Genomic DNA, 15535 nt, shown 5'->3' with positions numbered 1-15535 from the left:
GACCCATTTGAGTCAGGTTTCACATAATTGACTGTTCGCTGTAAATGTTTTGCTGTTATGATACGTAATCATACCTTAAACCAAGGTGAACAGAGAAGATTGTCACCATAGTAAAACGAGTTAACTGTGGTTATGTTTGTTGTGTTTTGTGAAGCTGGACTCTAAGTTTGTACTTGGTTAGACAGTCCACAAGTCTGCTGTCAAACAAACTTTACCCTGAGACTAATTACACCATCAACAAAAAGCAGTTTTGTTCCCGCATCTCAATCAGAGAGCTTGAGAAAAAAGCCCTGCAGAGTTAATTAATCCTCTCAAGGTGTCTAATTAATTTAGAATGGATAGAGACTAGCCTGGCTCTAACACTGACCTTGCTGAAACATAATATCCAACAAATAGTTCAGTGTGCTTTGGTTTTTGCCTAGGAGCTACACTCTTAAAGATAAAGTTTGCAAAAAAGGGTCTTTTGAAGTGGGAACCACTTCTGGTACCGCTTTAGAATCTTTTAGTTCAGTGGTTTCAGGAGCATTCGAAACAGCTCAATCAAACTAAAAGGTGTGTCACATTGACAGAGCTGAATTGTCAAGTTGTTGAGAACCAAAAGGTTCTACTGTGGAATTGCTTGACAGAACCCTTTTTTACAAATGTGAAAAAGTTAATGTAGCTAACAATTATGAAAACAGACAAACGTAACGTCAAAGTTCAGGGTTCATGGCTGCTGCTACTGTTTTTAGCTATGCTAATATATTTTTGTCCATGTTTTTAGAAAATAGTTTGCCATAAACCACATAAGCAAGACTATTTGAGATTATTTAACAAGGATGCAGTTAGGCTGATGCTAATTGGTAGATTATAATCTCCCACTGCTTGTTAGCCTTGTTATTCCATTGCAAACTCCAGATACAAAACATGTTCTGGCTGAAAACTATGTAAATAAAATTTTTCACTGAAAAGATGTTTCATAATAATACACTAGTATGCTAATAATAGCACAGTAGTATGCTAACAATGTTGTAAGGCCACTGCCTGAATTTCAGACTGAACACATTCCTCCAGACAATAGAGTTGGAGTTGATCTATATTAGATCAGACTTTACTTATAAACACATCGGATTTGCTAAGGTTTCTATTGGCTTGTTCACAGTAGGGGTCCTTCACCATGGTAACGAACTGTCTCTCAGCCTTTCACCCAACTGTGGGCAATAATCAATGCTCTTGTCCACGAAGAAATGAATGCAACCAACCAACCAGTCAAACAAATATTTTTTTTCAAAAATTTGTATGCATACAGAAGCACACATTTGCATAGCTTAGAGGCTGATTGACAGCTGTCATCAATCATCCATTAAATTTTCATCATTAATATTTCTCCCAACTCAACACTAATAAATCACCTGTTTTGTGGCTGCTGTTGTGTAACAAGGTGCTCTGTTTCTGTAGGTTTGAACTTTATAAAAAAGCAATGTGGGAATGTTTCAGATTTAGTTTTGTATGAATATAGCTTAAGGACAAAAATAATATTACAATATTTCACATTCGTTAGGATAAAATGCTTTTTCTCCCTCTCTCCTATGGGAGCATGCTAAGATCATAGCAGCAATGTGTTTGTTTTTCATCTTTGGGTGTTTTCTTTTTTTATGGTTCTTTATTTTCCACAAATAAATAAACCAAAACACATTAGACCACAGAGCACATAAACAGTACTGAGGAGTTCATTTAGCATATATTTTCTCCGCTCTCTTTATTTCAGGATACCTCAGGATGTTTTGTCTGAAAATAATTTTCCAGATCTCCAACATTCCATCTGGGTGTATCAACACAACTAAAAGCTCACTGACTGTTGTTAAATGGTCAGAAGGCAGCAGCAAATACCCTACATACTGCATCATGTTAAGAACAGCTAAAAACTGTGTAGTTACACATTAACAATACATTAACGACAATGTAACTACTGGTGATGGGTTTACTTACAGATTACAGTACAGGTTATGTAATTAGACATAGCAATCCCTGTAATTACACAAGTGTCTTGATGGTTGTAATAGCATATTTTCTCTTTTGTAATTACACATGTACTACACTGCTGATTTTCCAAAGGAGTTTTCTGATTGTAACAAATGTGTAATAACATTGAGAGCTTACATTGCATCTGCACAGGAAATACCAACTTTCCTAACATTTATCTAGCTAATAGACTTGTGTTGTGACATGGTTACCAAAGTTCTGGTTTTAAACCATTCTGTAAAATTATGTTATTTACAATAGCAGATGTCCATTTATCTTTGCATAGGCACTGTGAAATTACAAATGGGTATTAATGAATGTGATTTGAGCAGTTTAGCATGTTAAACACAACCATCCTGCAGTAAGTATGAAATAAGTGGAGAGTTCTTTGGTAGTTGTTATATAGACACAGTGAAATTATAGACTGGTAATTCAGACATTGCTTTTAGAGTCATGTAATACTACACAGTTGTTTGTAAAGATGCTGTTAGTTACTATGTCACAATACAGGCATAACTACTACTGCTAAATGATAGCAGCTAGTGAAATTTTCCATTTCCTCTGCAGACACAGTGTAAGTAATGTAGATAATTATACACTTATTAGGTTCAGAAAAGACAGAAAAGTTCACCCAGTTACACATATGTAATTATATAAGAGGAGATATGCTGTTACAACTGTCAAGAAACACTCATTTTAATTACATGTAATTGCATGAGTTGATGTATATTTACTTAAGCTGTGCTATTGTAATCCATTTGTAATGGTATATGCATCACCGGTAGTTACATTGTTGCTTCATGCATTGTTAATGGTTAACTACACAGTTATAGACACAATATAAAGGAGAACCTAATTTTTTTTCAGAAAATGGATAGTTCTGGTCCTAAGATCTGATTGGCTGAGCCATGTTTGAAGTTGTAAAATACATGATATATGGTAGTTTTAGTCAGATCTGCGTTAAGTAGCATCAAACTCAGTTTGAATCACAAATGGGTCTGTACTCCCTAAACAGTAAGCTATGTAAGTTTGGAAATTCTGCCTTCTACAGCTAAATAGAACACTATTATATGACTGTGGTTGAATCCCAAATGACTATAGCTGCATCCCAATTCATGGCCAGGGTCCTTCGGAGGCTGCATTTGAAGGCTGATTACTTCACAGTGTCGCGACTAGGCTGTCCCATTTCGAAATCTCCTTCACATACGGCCGAGAAATGTGTCATCCTTTTCCATGGCAATGAAGGATCCAATGGATGCCAACCTTTTATTTTGCTTTATGGAGCAAGGAGCAGACAGAGAGAAGCTTAACTTGATAAGATAACTTAAAATAACTTGATAAGAGCAGCGTTATGAAACTCACTGGTAAGGGTGGGAAATCCGTCATAGAGCAGACCATTTCATTTCAGTTCAACCTTCGGACAAGAATTCGTAGACCACGTCCTTTGAAGGATGCAGCCTCTGAATTGGAACAGTGTAAATATAGCTATTGCATGCACTGTTGGGGTGCAGGAGCCAGTATTTAAATCCCTATGTAATGCACTATGTAGGGAGCAGGAAGGCATTTGAGCTTAAGCCTCTATTGACCACAATATACAATGACGGGTGACCAAATGTTCTTCTGCCCATTCAGAAGTCCATAATTGCTTGGCAACAATACCATACTCTAAAGGGACCACAATTTTTAGCTAAATACATGTTTCTGTTACTTTTTATTTAAATATATATATATATATATATATATATATATATATATATATATATATATATATATATATATGATGCATAAATTTTTAATTTATTTTATTCACTCAAATGTGCCACTACTAAATTATCTACAACTTTGCAGTAAAGTATGCCTTGGTAGCTGGACTGTGTTATTTTAATGCTAACTGAAACTTGGAAGGTTGACCCCAAACTAATGTTAGCTTGTCTACACTACATAGTAAACTATATTCAACTACTCCTCATACAAAACAAATATCATTTAGAAATTTAGATTCCAATTTCTCAATTGGAACATTGCCCAACATTCTGTACATCCTAGCAACATTAACTATAAAAGAATGTATTTGTTCATGAGGCATGGACAGGCCAATTGAAATGTGGAACTGCTCAATGTTTTTAGAGTTAACGGGGTTAATTAACTTCTGAAAAGGATGAATCGCTGCAAAATGAGCAGACAAAGTCCTTCCAGTCTCTTCTTGCCCACCAGATGGCTGGACAATGTTCATACAGAAATTGCTGACCATTCACTTTCTCAAACAAGCTGAGTGTTACAGTTTAGAGATGAAATCTGTACAGGAAACGCACACACAAAACGACGACAACTGCTGAGGCTCCCCACCTGTCAGCGCAGTAGTGAAAAGAGTCCTCTCTGAAGTTTGTTCTTCTCCATCTCCACTACTCATTAGAGAATGAGCAGGAGTTCGCCGAGCGGTCAGAGTGCCCCAGGGGACGGCTAGAGAACAGTTCTACAATTCTGATCTGGGTTCAGCCTCGCACCTTAACAGTGTCTCGTTAATTAGAGACATGAGCAAACTCACTGGCAAAACAATTCTTATTTGCAAATATAGCCTTTGGCTCAGAAACACTGGGCTCTAAATATTTCCCTCAGTGAAAATATAGCAAACCAGTGCTAAAGCATTTTTCTCTTTTCTCTGATAACAAAGGAGCAAAAAATAAATGTTTCCTCTCTCTTACAGCCTGATACAGTTTTATAGGATCTGTTTCTGTAATGGAGAATGGAGAAGCAGAATGAATGCGCTATACCGACATGATTCAATAGCTGTAAAAGCTGACTCATAAAAACCGCTGTGGGCTGCAATGCTGTAAATGCATGATGATGCCCTGTGCCAAGAAAAGTCTCTGCAGTAGGAAATGGACACCGCTGCATTTTGACAACTTTATCATCAGCCCCTCAGTCAAATAACAGCACGAGAACAATAGAGAAGGCAGAGTTTTTACTGTTGCTGAATTTTGATCATTGTTGAATTATTGCTTCACTAATTCTTTACCTTTACTGACCTCTGTACCATTGCTGAATGTTTACTTTTACATTTACAGAAACTTCAATTTTATTTTATTGAAATTTTACTGGCATTTTTTTACTTTTAGATAATTTAACTGTTTTTTAACTGTGTTTTAACTGTTTAACTGTCTTTTACTAATTTTTCATTTTTGCTGTTTTTTTTTCCATTTTTGCTGTTTTTTTCATTTACTGAAATTTTACCTTTGTTGAATATTTATAATTAGTTTTTTTTTTTCTTTTGCTATTTAACTTAAACAAATTTTAAAATTCCAAATTACTCTTAACTTATTAACTTAGTTATTAAATGATTCTAAATGAAATGAAATGATGAATTAAATAATTCTAAATTCCAAATCATTATTTTACTAACTCTTCACTTTGGCTATTTTATATTTACTGAAGATTCAGTGATTCACTGATTTTATTATTCCTTGATTAATTTTTACCTTTGCTGTGGCAGCATCCTCTGTTTTCTCTGTAGAATATCATCTGAAACCCCTTGCTTTCACCTTTATTCAAATTTTGAATCCTGAAATTTCACTTTTACCGATTTTTCATTTTTGCTGACTTTTTACATTTAGCAAAATTTCACTTTTGCTGAACTTTATCTTTACAGAAATTTCATTTTTACTGAACTTTTACTTTTTCTGACCGTTCACAATCTGTTTTTTGCTTTTCCTATTTTTTCAGTGATTTTTTTAATCTTTAAATTATTCTAAATTAAATGAACTGATCTATAACATCTTTCTAAATTCTAAATTATTATTTTTCTGACTCTTCACTTTGGCTATTTTATATGTATTGAAGATTTACCTTTACTGAATTTTTACCATTTTTATCGAATTCTTACCTTTGCTGCGGCGGCGCCCTCTGTGTTCTGTGTAGAATTTCATCTGATTCTCATCATCCACCTCTAATCCAGCATCTACCTGACGTCCAAAGACACCACCTGCTGAGAGAGAGAGAGAGAGATTTTATTATATTTGAAACTAATGAACCGTAATGAAAGGTGAAGCTCAGGCTGCTATAATAGTGAATAATTCTGTAGACTCAGAAATAAAGCTCTTCTTCATGGAGCTCTGTGGACAGTGTGAATGACTGAATATCCACTGCTCTGTCCTCAGTGGTCATCAGCCCTGCGGCTCTACACTCCACACTCATTGGCCCATTGAGACGCCATCTGGACACCCAGAGCACCATAAGACCTCCATTAAACCTCAAGGTCTTTATGAAATAAGGAAATTAATCCCACATAATTATATGGTATTACAGGTTAGTAGTCCACAAAGTGAAGCCATATTTTGAAATTAATTTGACAAACTGTTGAATTTGATTCTTACAGATATAATTATAGCAGAAAAAATCTGAATAAGCAGGGAGCCAGGAAGCATATTTTTGCTACAAAGAGACATTTAAAACATGCTCAAACTGTATGCATTATTATTATGATAACTAAAATAAATTCAGAAATTAAGGCTAAAATGCTCATTTTGGCTGTAAAGGTGTTAAACGTTAGAATTAAATTCAATAATTAATTCAATGAATTGTTTACATTACTATGTAGATTAGCATGTATACAATGTATTTGTAATTACAATGTGATTACATTGTACTATGAAGTATATTACATGCTTACACCATCATATAGCAATGTATATCTTATGTTTGAGATATAGGCTGATCTTTTCTGTTGCTATTTGAGAAGATAACTGTGCATATGTATTTCCGCTCAGTATGTGTTATGGCACTGGGGTTAAAGAGGACATATTAAAGTAAAGCTGGCATGTCTGCCTGTGTTTTTACCAGTAACACTGTGAAATATTAATGGAACACATTCCTATTAATATTACATTTCTTTGCCTCTCTGTTTTAGCACTTATTACACAACAACAGTCATACTGGCAGAAGCTAAATGCATTGAGGTTACATTTGAAGGGACTTTTCAGTCTGAAAACATTTGTGTGGCTGGCTATCCTTATGCACTCTATTAGCATAGCAAACATGGCATTACAGATACTAAATGGATTTTGAATTCATGTTCTTGTGTTTCTGGAAACTATAACTGAGATGAAACAATGTTTTCAATTTGCAGAACTTTCATTTGTTTTTTTGTTTTTTTTTTTCATTTTGTTCTTTAGTGTTACAGTAGAGCTTCAAAACCAATGTAGTTAACAGGAAAACAAACATTGTGCTACCTCCATGCTTAAATTGCCATACACACCTCAAACCATGTCCAGTTGTTAAGTAGTCAGTGATAGAGTTGATTGTGTGATTTCTCATGCCCTATGCACTCATCTATAAACATGGACAAAAGCATGGACAGTCTTCACTATGGCTATTACTGTGTTTAGCCATGCTACATACTTCTGTCCATTTTTAGTGATAATAAAATGCCATACAGTGCCACAAACCATGTAGCAAGTCTATTAGAAATTACCAAAAATTTTCACACAGTTTCTGGCAAAAGTGTGATAATTAGCATGCTAATTTATTTGTTACGTACATTAGCTTGGTGGCTCCAGTACAACTAAAGAAGCACATTTCAAACACCAAACATGTCTTGACTGGTCAACTATAATTGCAATAAGGGGGAATTGTGTCAATTAGATTTTATCACAAAATATCACTTAAAAAGGGAAAACAAAAAGGAAAATGAATAGTGATCATCAGTGCTAGCAATTTACTGTTTTATTGATCTACATGAACATGAGCACATTTCTTTCTCTCTTTCTTTCTTTGAATTTATTTTTTAACTTAAAACTCGATGGCTGGATTTAGCTCTGAACTGCCACTGCACATCGGCCGGCATCGTGTGCTTTAAAAGTCACCATGAAAGTTTAAAATTCCTTTTAAAATCCTTCCACTTCACAGCTTTCTCTATTTGTTGGTTGGGTCGGGATCAACTTACGGTTTAGCGAGACGTTCTCAGCTTTTGACATCCACTCTAAAAACACACACCTGAGCTGCTCCTCTGAAGAGATAATTGCAGGCTTACAGTCATGTACATGCCAAAGCTCTTCAGAGTCTTAGAGCTGGCAGCCCTTCATGGCATTATTCTCTAAAAAAAAGAATTTTCTCAAGAAAATAAATAATTACCCTGTTATCAAAAAGTGTTTCTGTCATGATGAAACTAAGTATTGGCCCTGTTGCTGGGAGATCACAATGTTGCTAAAGCCATGCATGAGATCACAGTTATCTTTGCTTTCTCTGGGTGGGAAGGAAGACCCCCATCACTCAGCTCAATGTTAATCAGGGATGGCATCTGTTAGTCAACGTAACAGAATTGGCAGTTTGCTTTCTTCCCCTAAGTGTGGTGAGCTGTACAATGACATTGTGCTAACTGATGTTTGTGAAGATGTGGGCTTCACATGACTGGAGGAAGCACATTATTAGATAGATCAGATTACAGTATGCCATACAGTGGCACTTACACAAGTTTATTTGAGATCACAACAATTTCACACAGTTTTAGTTTTTACACAAAATGTTTGTGATTTTGGTTGTTTGACCTTTTCCCTCCAGCCTTTTTTTAATGTTGACTGAGAACTGGCTGAGAGACTTTGGTAGTGGAATTTGACTGGGCTGTGAACTGGGACAGTTTTCATTATGAAAGCAGGGCTTGACTGGGCTGCAAACTTGGACAGTTTTCATCATGAAAGCAGGGCTTGACTGGGCTGCAGACTGGGACAGTTTTCATCATGAAAGCAGGGCTTGACTGGGCTGCAGACTGTGACAGTTTTCATCATGAAAGCAGGGCTTGACTGGGCTGCAAACTGAGAGATTCTTCTCAGCGGTAGTGGAGTTTGACTGGGCAGTGAGCTGGATGAGTTTTCACTGCACTAGTAGAGTTTGACTGAATCAAGAGCCAGGAAACTTTTTACTTTGGTAGTCAAGTTTAATGGGGCGATTAGTTGTGACAATTTTCACAGTGATAGTAGAGTTTGACTGGGCCTCAAGCTGGGAAACTTTTCACAATGATAGCAGCATTTTACTGTGCCATTAACTGGGAAAACTCACTATGGTAGTGGAGTTTGACTGGGCTGTGAGTGAGAACATGTTTTACCAAGATAGTCATGTTTGACTGGACCATTACCTGGGACAGTTTTCACTGCAGGAGTGAAGTTTGACTGGTGCCTGGACATTTTTCATTGCAGTAGTGCAGTTTGACTGGACTGAGAGCCTGAACATTTTTCAACACAATAGTGGAGTTTGACTGGGCCATTAGCTGGGACACTTTTCACAATGATATTGGTATTTGACTGGGCCGTTAATGAGAAATCTCACTATGATAGTGGAGTTTGACTGGGCTATGAGTCAGACCACTTTTTATCATAATAGTTGTGTGTTGACTGGGCCGTTAACTGGGATAGTTTTCACTGCAGTTGTGCAGTTTGACTGGACTGAGAGCCTGGACATTTTTCAACACAGTAGTGGAGTTTGACTGGGCCATATGCTGGGACATTTTTCATTATGGTAGTGGAGTTTGACTGGGCCATATGCCGGGACATTTTTCATTATGGTAGTGGAGTTTGACTGGGCCATATGCCGGGACATTTTTCATTATGGTAGTGGAGTTTGACTGGGCCATATGCCGGGACATTTTTCATTATGGTAGTGGAGTTTGACTGGGCCATATGCTGGGACATTTTTCATTGTGGTAGTGGAGTTTGACTGGGCCATGTACCGGGACACTTTTCACTCTGGTAGTGAACGTTGACTTGGCCAAGACCATGGTGACTTTGTGGGGTCTGATTGGGTTGCCAGTCGGGAGACTTCAGTTTTCAGTGTGTTTCTGTGTGTTTTGTTTGCTTTTGATTTATAGTGTTGCTGTAACTGAGTTTTAGAAAAGCAATATAAAAATGAATCTTGTTATTATTTTCTGATTGACTCCATTTGGGGCAATGAGGGGACTGTGTAAATTTGGTTATCACTTTAAAAATTAATTGCTTGTTAGATTTTGCTGCAAGCCATTGTTCTGTGTTGATGATCATATTACTGTCCATCTTTTTCAGCCTTATGATGCTGCTTTCAAACTTTTGTCCTGTACTGCACTCCCACTGGTTCGGCATATTAGAAATCATTCTAAAGTTATCGAACTGGTGGGCCAGTCTGTTAGTGTTGAGTGTCTGGAAAGCTTCTTGAACTTTCAGATCAAAGGTTCTGATGCCCAAACACTTCAGCAGACAGAAAAAAAGAGAACACAGAAGACAAGCATGTGAGAGACTGAGCTCTCATTCTTATTCTGTGAATTAATTATTTTTGGTAAAAACAAAATTAGCACTTGCGGTGGAGCTGAGAGGTGCTTTCTCTTTGAAGGCTGGTGGGATTATCGAGCAATCAGAAATGAAAAGAGATGTTTTACTTGATTGCCTTCTGTGTTAGGTATGAGTACTTGAAGGAGCTCTGTGGAGAGGAGGAGCACTCAGGAAATACAGATCGAGAGAGAGTGAGAGTGAAAGAGAGACAGAGAGAGAGAGAGTCAGAGAGAGAGAGAGAGAGAGAGAGAGAGAGAGAGAGAGAGCAACAGATAGAGGGGAATAGAGAAAAAAGGAACAAGACTTAAGGGGACATAGAAAAAGAGAGAGAAGAGAAAGAGAGACTGAGAGAGAAAGAGTGAATAAAAACGTAAAGAGAGATAAATTGAGAGAAAGAATGCAAATGAGAAAAAAGAGAGGGGAAGAATAAGAGAGAGATCTTTCAGAGACAGACAAAAGGAAAAGGAATGAGAGAGGGAAAGAGAAAAAGAGAGTTAATGGAAAAGAAAAGAGAGAAAAAGAGAAAGAGAGGCAAATGGAGGGAGAAAGAAACACAGAAAGAGAGCAAGAGAAAGAGAAAGAAAAAGTGTAAAAAAGCAGACAAAGTGAAAAGAGAATAGAGAAGTACAGAGAAAAACATAGAAAGAGAGAGAAAGAGTGAGACAATGAGAGACAGAGGAAAAAAGAGTGAGGGAAGATGAGAGAGGAGAGAGAAAAAGAGGACAAAGGAATGATCCACAAAAGAGAGAGAGAGAGAGAGAGAGAGAGAGAGAGAGAGAGAGAGAGAGAGAGAGAGAGAGAGAGAGAGTGAAAGACATCTGGAGAGAGAAAAATAGAGAATTATTGTAATTAGGGGATTATTGAGCATTCAGAAATGAGAAGAGACGGTGTAGCTGATTGTCTGGTGCTGGGGGGCTGCAGTAGGGGGGCTGCAGTGGGGGGGCTGCAGTCAGAGCCGTGCTGCTCACTGTAGTACAGGGCAATCACACCACGCATCAAACACATGATGAAGCACAGAGAGGAGAGAGAGAGAGCATGAGTGGACTGGAAGAAGACTCAGCCAGGCATGGAGAGAGAAAGACTCCATCAAAGAGAGCAGAGGAGGGAGGAGAGGGATGAAGGGATGAATGATGAAGGAGCAGACACAATGCTGGAGAAGGATCTGAGAGCAGACAGACGCTTCGGTGGAGAAGCTGATCTAGTAGTTATTAATCTAGAGCAAATTCATAAAACAATATTCAAATATAGTCGACACAAACGTCTTTTAACATATTGTGAAAAGAAATTCCATTGATTTCCATTCCAACATAATTAAATGCTTAAGATGTAAACAAAGCCGTTCAGAGTGGTTTGGTGTGAAATGCTCTGTTCTAGAGAAACTTGCAGAGTCAGAATTGTTCACAGTGGTGGTGATAGGAACCAGACGTCCACCTCTAAAAGCTCCCTCGCAGAAAGTTAGAATACACAGTTTTTGGTCTTACATGCATTTATCTCACTCTATTCATGGGGGAGGGAGACCATGCAGGGTGTTGTGAGGCAAAAAAGTCCCAAAAAAAAAGTATTTTTCCATCCATCCATCCATCCATCCATCATCTAAACCGCTTATCCTTCTGGGTCGCGGTGGGGTGCTGGAGCCTATCCCAGCTGTCATTGGGCGGAAGGCAGGATACACCCTGGACAGGTCGCCAGTCCATCGCAGGGCAGACAGACAGACATACACATTCACTCACACACTCACACCTAGGGGCAATTCGGCATGTCCAGTTGGCCTGACTGCATGTCTTTGGACTGTGGGAGGAAACCAGAGTACCCGGAGGAAGCCCACACAGACATGGGGAGAACAGGCAAACTCCACACAGAAACGACCCTGGTCACCCAGCCGGGAATCGAACCCATTCGAACCCATTCTTGCTGTGAGGCGACAGCGCTACCCACTGCGCCACCGTGCCACCTGTATTTTTCCAATTTAGCATTATTTTACCATCATCTTCATTCCATATACAAAATGTAGGTAAATTTGTGTTATAGCTAAATAGCTAAATTTGTGTTGTAGTCATGGCAACCCCTAGTTCCTATCACCACCACTGTAAAGAAATCTGAGTCTCTACAATCAACCATTTCAGACCAAACCACCCTGAATGACTTTGAATGTTTACATCTCAATGACTGAATTATGCACTAATTCAGAAAATTCCCATCAACAAAGCCTAAAGGCTCAAACAAAAGACTTGATATTCTGGAAATGCACTATGGACGTGTTCGCCAGGAGAATCGACTTGACTACACTTAATCATAATTAAATACTTTTCAAATGTGATTGCATGATCACAATCAACAAGGCTTTATTATGTACTGAATTACATGGAGAACTATAGCTGAAATGTAAAGGATGATTTTGCTTTCAGAATAAAGACTCGACAATCACTTTATCAAATTCATTATCTTTTCTTCTACTTACAAACACAAAAGTGGATTTGATTGGAAGTTTCTACAGAATGTGTCCACTTTTCTGCCATGAGCTACTAATGACAAATCTCTAATATATAAGAACACCATGCTTTTATCATCACTGGCACAATTTATAGGTTTGAATTATGTCTCAATAGCCACGTTTACATGCAGCCTGATAATTCATTAAAAATCCAATTTATAGCTCAATTGGAATAGAATGTGTTCATGTATACACCTCAGTCGGAATAGATGAGTCCGATCGAGGCTATTCGGAATGCAATCTCTATCCGATTGAGCGAGGTGGGTAATACTGTTAATAATCTGTTAAATAGAAGAATAATATCCATGTAAACGCCTGTATCTGATTACATTCCCAATCAGAAAGTTTAAGTATGTTCTGTTCATGTGCCTCGCGTCATAAAGTTTATAACATTCAACATGGCGGGAGCAGAGACTGGTCTGCAGAGCTTATGTGTCTCAGAACACGACATCTTCCTCTCGGCCTTTTTTAATAAGAACATGTGAAGGACGTTTTCCTGAGTCTGACATCATTTTAAAGCAATTAAAAACACAAGCACTGCTCACTGCTGCTCATCTCACTCTGGACTCACGTGATGCTCGTTGTCATCTACGCGGTTCTCTACCATTGTGTGTAATTTTAGATCGGATTACTTGTAGTGTGCAGGTAAATGGAAATTTTCTATCAGATTATTGAGTAGTCTTAATCTGTAATCTTCAACAAATCTATATTCTAAAGGTTAAAGAGACCCCACTGAAGCCCAATACATTATCCCCAAAGCCAGAAATGAAAAAGCCCAGTCTATTTTCCATTCAAACAGAGAGAATTCTCTCTCAGTGCTGCTGATTTCTCAGAGCGAGAGAAGAATAAAGATCAACTGAACAGAGAAACTCATTCCCACTAATGAACAGGTGGATCTCCAACTTACTGAATACCTCTGTCTATAATGAAATAGCTTTTTCTGGGCCACCAGGAAACAAGAACAAAACTATCAGAGCATGGATAAATATGATTACTCATCGAAGAGGCTTGTAAAATATCGCAGATATGAAGGTTCAATTATAGAACAAAAAATATGCCAATGATTATAATATAAATAAACCCACAAATCATTTCAGTTTCACGGCAAGGTGACATGATTATGCTGGATTTAGCTGAAAATCACACTGGTGTTAAAATGATGATGAAACTTAAAGAAGTTCCGCCCATCCCTTCAGCAGAAAAGCAACGTGTTTCAAAAGAAAATGTTAAAATAATGTCTTTTTTTTTTTTTACAAAATAATTATTTATGCCAAAATCCCCTCTTACATTTTTGATGAGTCATAACTGAAATTTTCAGTCTATTAACCTAAACCTAATGTCACAATTTGAACCACAATCAGACAAAGTTCAGAAACTATTGTCTCCTACACTTATAACAAACGATGGTTCTTCAAGGGTTCTTTTGTAAAGAAAATAATTCTATTTCAATGATTAAAGGGTTCATCATGAAAGGGTTTTTCAGACTGATGGAAAATTGAGATAACCCACCAAACCCCACCAGCACAAAAAGAATGGGGAGATTTTCATTAATTTGCCTTTCTCTTAGCAAATGTGCCCCCTACTCCTTAATTTCACCAACGAAAACTAAACTATGGTATGTTCTAGCACAGTATTGCATTCCCCTGAATTATTATGGTGTGGAATAAACATAATGTAGTTACTAACCCCTCAAAAAATGCAAAGGAAGTAAGCATATCACTATATCTTATTGATATATAGTCCCCTACAAAATTAGTGGTACTCCTGTAAACATAAGTGAAAAGAGTCCTAATAAATATAATAAATTTACCTTTTGATAAATTAGCTTAATCTCACACTGGCAAAATGAGAAAAATCACACCTTCAATTGAAATTAATTTATTCTGAGATAAATCATCATGATATATACTTTTTTTTTTTTAGAAAAAAAAAAAAAAAACACTTGTGCCATAATTATTGACACCTGTACAAATTCTTCAAAATAAGATGTAACTGAAGTTTTTTTTATTTTATTTTTTTTTTCCATTTATATTTTCCTTTTTTGTTAAATGGTCAAATCAGGAACTTTCAAGCAGCAATCCATGACTTCCTGTTTCACTGGGCTATATAAATGATACATACTAACTACACAGGAACGGTCTGTTTATTTTAAAGTGTACCTTAAACACTACAGGAAAATTCCTGTGTAGTTGTTATGTAGGTACAGTGTAATTACAGAGTGGTATTAATCAGTGTAATGTGATTAGGTCACCTTGTTACAACACAGATATTCCACAGTAATTATTTAAAACATAAATGTAAAGGATGTTTTACACAACATGACCTGCTGGAAAAGACTTCTGATCTGTAGTGTATCAAAAAGACCAAAGAAGAGGCAAAACTGAAGTTGAACTGAAGATGTGTAATTACATAGGCTGTACTTCTGTAATCCATCTATAACAATGACTAAATCATCGGTAGTTACAGGGTCAATGCATGTTATTCATGTATAACTACACAGTTATCACTTAATATAAAGTGTGATGTCTAACCATACACAACACAAACTCCATCAATTTGAAGGATGGTTTCAAAACTTAATTATAGCCTAGTAATTTTGAATAATGTCAAGGAGCATGTTGTGCCCATTCCTCTCCACAAAATTTGTCAAGCTCTGCCAGGTTAGTCGGGGAGCAATGGTGGACAGTAACTTTGAGATCCCTCCACAGGTTTTCAAAGGGGTTAAGGAGTGTGACTGGACCACTCAAACACAGTAATT

General features: G+C 37.1%; 1 protein-coding gene across 1 annotated transcript in view; it reads right to left on the bottom strand.

The window, feature by feature from the left end:
* LOC118814606 (astrotactin-2-like) overlaps positions 1-15535 on the bottom strand; it is a 697894-nt gene that overhangs the window by 342459 nt on the left and 339900 nt on the right. The window contains exons 5-6 of the mRNA XM_036580304.1: positions 10424-10432; positions 5882-5983 (exon numbers count right to left, since the gene is read on the bottom strand). Of these exons, the coding sequence (XP_036436197.1) occupies positions 5882-5983; positions 10424-10432 (111 nt within the window). The remainder of the gene's footprint in view (positions 1-5881; positions 5984-10423; positions 10433-15535) is intronic.

Source organism: Colossoma macropomum, unplaced genomic scaffold, assembly GCF_904425465.1.
Source record: "Colossoma macropomum unplaced genomic scaffold, Colossoma_macropomum, whole genome shotgun sequence".
In the NCBI taxonomy this organism is placed as follows: Eukaryota; Metazoa; Chordata; class Actinopteri; order Characiformes; family Serrasalmidae; genus Colossoma; species Colossoma macropomum.
This window is presented reverse-complemented; position numbering and strand designations above follow the sequence as displayed.